The sequence below is a fragment of the Solanum tuberosum genome, unplaced genomic scaffold, assembly GCF_000226075.1.
Source record: "Solanum tuberosum cultivar DM 1-3 516 R44 unplaced genomic scaffold, SolTub_3.0 scf00001, whole genome shotgun sequence".
NCBI lineage: Eukaryota > Viridiplantae > Streptophyta > Magnoliopsida > Solanales > Solanaceae > Solanum > Solanum tuberosum.
In genome coordinates, this window is record NW_006238927.1 from 1,083,105 (window position 1) to 1,087,685 (window position 4,581).

At 35.1% G+C, this 4,581-nt stretch overlaps 1 protein-coding gene and 1 pseudogene across 1 annotated transcript; one reads left to right on the plus strand and one right to left on the minus strand.

The window, feature by feature from the left end:
- Positions 1-261: 261 nt before the first annotated feature.
- LOC107059888 (rRNA biogenesis protein rrp36-like) lies at positions 262-1,326 on the plus strand. The gene has a single exon (XM_015306983.1). It carries the CDS (start codon positions 262-264, stop codon positions 1,324-1,326), a length of 1,065 nt encoding a protein of 354 aa, XP_015162469.1.
- Positions 1,327-3,530: 2,204 nt separating this feature from the next.
- LOC102581227 (histone H3.2-like) lies at positions 3,531-4,168 on the minus strand (annotated as a pseudogene).
- Positions 4,169-4,581: the final 413 nt, after the last annotated feature.

Here is a 4,581-nt window from a genome sequence, read left to right on the forward strand (position 1 = left end):
CGTTTATGCACTCCTAGTCCTATTTTGTGTAGAAAACGTAAGGTTAATTTTGTAGGCGGTAAAGGTTTATTTCCAAATATGTTTTAGGAAATGGAAAGGAAGTTCCTAAAATTTCCTAATATAAGATTAATTTGTAGGTAGTAAGGTTTATTTCCAAATATGTTCCTAAAATTTCCTATATAAGGGAGCTTTGAGTCATGTTGATTAAACAAACAAACAAAAAAGTGAGAGCTTAGAAGAGTCTTGAGAGAGTGTTCAAGAATGGATGATATCGAAGAAGTATTCATGAAATGGAATTACATCGACAAGAAGCCTTATGACATATGCCACATAATTGAAGAGGCTATCCTAGTTGCTGGAATCAAATATCCTCATCAATTTGACAAGCGCAAAAACAGGATAATCAGGATGATATCGAACCCAAGTAGCTTCGATGATGATGATGATGATGATGATGATGATGAAGATGACGACACTAGTACTCTTGAAGAAGACGATGATACCACTACTCTTGAGGAAGAAGGTAGTGTCGTTGGAGATGAAGTGACCAATGCTGAGGAAGAAACACGGCAGAGCCAGAAGCAAATTACAAAGCCACTCAAAATTAGAATAACTTGCTCGAAAATTGTTCAAGTTGCTCCTCTGGAAAACCACAACAATTGCAATGCAATTACTCAAGAGATGAAGAAAACACCCGAGACGCATGACTTGGATGGTCATAAAGAAGAAACACAACGACAGTCCCATAATACTACTACTATGGGATCAACAAAGAGGATGTCCACCAAACAAGTACAAGTTGCTCCTCCTCGCGTAAAACTTCTTTCTGATTTTTCTTTCGAGAAGTATCTTGATGGACACAAACAACTAAAGAAACAGAGTCACAAAGGTTTCAAGAAAATGGAGACTGACCGGATTCAACACAAAAGAATTGATAGTGACACAGAAAAGAACACCCCTACCCAGCACAGGACAGGATCAACAGCAAGAAAGCAGTGCACCAGTGGTTTAACCAAGACCATGCCAGAGTCATTGAAGAAGATGAATGTGGCCACTGAGCGAGTACAAGCCCCTCCTCATCAACAGAGCAACTGCAGTGCAATTACAAAACCAACACAGAGCTCTACACCAATGCAAAAAGAAACACAAAGCATCAATGAAATAAAGAAATTTGAATCAAGTAAGAGGAAATTTGAGGAAAGGTTAGCAGAGCAAAAGACAGCCAAGAGACGGATCATAATGGTCGACCACCACGATATGCCTAAACTTGCTAATGACCCTCCTGCTACTAGACGCTGCTGGAATACGAATAGGAAGAGGTTTTGATATTCTGATGATTCAATATATGTTGTTATAACTACATGATTATATTTTTTATTTGAAATAATAGAATTTCGCTATATGTTTTTATCATCTTAATCCAACTCTTAGATTACTCATACTTTCCTTACACTAATGTATGCAATCAGGATGCTATTTATCTCTCTAGTCTCAATAACTGTTAACCTACATAATCCTGACATGATCTTAGCTGAGTCTTAATTCTTTTTTATGATTCTGAATTCATTATTGGATAGTATAATCTTAGATGAACTCTTGATTTAGTGTACACGTTCCCTTACACTGGTACTATGGAATTTGAGTCTTTGATCTCACCATCAGCTAACCTACCCGAGTTTAAAAGTTCCAATCTTTAAAATACAGAAAGCTACTCAATTGACAAATCTTTTAAATACATACCAGACATTCAGAAGATATTGATATGAACACATAGAAGTCTAGGTAAGGTTGAGAATCTTTATGATTTGTAGCAAGTATATCCAAATAGATTAATTTGACTGGTTCCATCACTTTGTTGACACATTTAGAACAAAAAACATACCTTCTTCAGTTGCTTAAAGTATTAATAATAAGAACCTCGCTGATGAAACCATTTGCAATCTTCGCATAAGCTGAGTATTTCAAGTTGAGACAGAAACTGAAAAAACAACAACCTGAGGTAAGACAAGAGACTGGCTTATTCAACACCTTAAAGAACAATAGAGAGAAAAGGCAGTGTCCTTGTTTCCAAACATAATTTTTCTGAGTATCACAGTCAGTCTAAGAAGTCCACAATCTCTCTAGCAATCTGGTGTAGTCAAGCATACTTCAGCATATATAATGACTTTTGGCCAAAAAAATATGCAATTAGGAAGCTTGTACGAGGTCTAGTTTAGCACAAAAAGTCGATAACCATTGATATTGAGTGAAATACTGAAAAGAATACACTAGCATTTAGATAACAAAGATAATATTCAGTTTCAGATAACTGATAAGGGAACACAACTTAGCTTGTAAAATACCAATGCCACAAAGTGAGGACTTTGTGAGTCAATGTTGAATTAAAAGTACCTCAAATCTTGGCGCAAAGTAATGGGATTCCATTTTCCTACTGCTACATAAACAAAAGTCCATTTTGTTATCTGGATTTTTTCGACCATAACAAATGTCAAGTAGTTCTTTGTGATAGTGTTCTGGGATCTAGATACATTTATTCCTCCCCAAAATACATGGCAACAGCAAGCACTGAATAAGTACCATAAAAGTAAGAAAGATTTACACCATTTGGAAAAGAAAAAAAACCTAAATTCCCCAATTCTAGATAGAGTAGCTTTATGCATGTGTAACCAAAGCCTCATCACAAAATAGTGTTTCAGTCTTCAATTGTTGGCAAATTTATATATACAGTCAAGACATTCAATTTTGAGTAATAAAAACTAGTGGTTTTACTAATTATATCTCAAATGTTAATAAACAAGCCGTTTGCATATACTTCTATGAAACGAGCCATCAGATGTACACTAGTTAATCAATTCTTTCACAAATCAATTCAGATTGTCATTCTCATCAATCAGATCATTGTACATAAGGGCAAACATCAGTTCACACACAAGTTCAGGCCAGGAATCATTTCTCTAGCAAAAGTTGAATATTGATACAATAACCAAGTCACAAAGTAACATCAAGCAAAAGTGCTATACTAAACAAAAAGTGAAATTACATAGCAAGAAAGTCATTTCAGAAATCTTTTAGATGACTCGCCAAAACAAAAGCAGGTCTACTTCAGCATACTTCTCTCACCATAATACGATATAATATCATGAAGCCACACCAGACTTAAACTTAGATAATCATAGTACTGAATTAGCCCAAAACAATCTAGTATTCAAAAGCCATACAAATTCAAAACTTCCCTAAAACTTGCCAGAGTTGAGGAACCTCATAATAGACCAATCTCAGCTTAAATACAACAGCAACAGCACCACAACTCATTTTGCCAGAAGCTAAACTCAAACAGAAAATTCATTAAATTACTACCAGGTCAAATGCAGTATAAGTTCAACCCATAACATTGGATAATGATAAATCTCTATTCAAAAATTGATAAAGGAAAGGTTCTTAATAAGCAAAACTAATTCACCATAGCTACTAACAATAATTCAACAAGCAATGCTTCAAACTTCAATAACTGGGAAATAACACACAGATGTAATAGCAATATCTTTGATTGAACAAAACAGAGTACAGATTTCATTACTCAGATTCTTCCAGAATTCTAGTAAATCACCAGTTTACACATACTACAACTGAAAACATCTATTAGATGTACACTACTAAGCCTAGCATTCCAACAACAGATCAAAGAAAAACCATTGAACACAAATTGTCTTTAAACCCTAAAGAACTTATTCTTAAGCCCTTTCTCCACGAATCCTCCTAGCAAGCTGAATATCCTTAGGCATAATCGTGACCCTCTTAGCATGAATTGCACAGATATTAGTATCTTCGAAGAGGCCAACAAGGTAAGCGTCAGCAGCCTCTTGTAGAGAAGCAACAGCACTACTCTGAAACCTCAGATCTGTATTGAAATCCTGAGCAATTTCCCTCACCAACCTCTGAAATGGAAGCTTCCTAATCAACAACTCCGTAGATTTCTGATACTTCCTGATTTCCCTCAAAGCCACAGTCCCTGGACGGAAACGGTGAGGCTTCTTCACTCCTCCAGTTGCCGGAGCTGACTTTCTTGCAGCCTTGGTGCTAGTCCACCTGTGGATTTGCGAGCTGTTTGCTTAGTACAGGCCATTTGAATCTGAATGTATACAGAGAAAAAGTAGAGTTCTGAAATGGTGAATTTGAGAAATGGGTAATGGAGGTATTTATACTGAGAGATAGAGGGCGGGAAGTTTGGAAATTTTGGAAAAGAGTTTGAAATCTTTTTGGCGCCGTTGATTGAGATTTTGGAAAAAGTTCGTTTTTATTACTCTCTTTACTCTTTAATTCTCATAAATTAATTCATATTTTTTAAAGAAGAATCGAAATTACATCTAATATGAGAACGGTATATATATATATATATACTAGTTTCTAGAAACGTGCATTGGACGTTTGCCCCGTATAATTATTATAAAGTATTTTGTATTTTAAGAATTGAGTTATTATATAGGAAATGGTGAAACTAACAATATTAATTTATCAATTATATTTTATTCATTAAATTAAATTTATAACAATGGGATAGAACATTTGCCATCAAGTAAAATT

Excerpts from the sequence above, each read along its gene's own strand:
- LOC107059888 (XM_015306983.1), top strand. The coding sequence starts at position 262 with ATGGATGATATCGAAGAAGTATTCATGAAATGGAATTACATCGACAAG.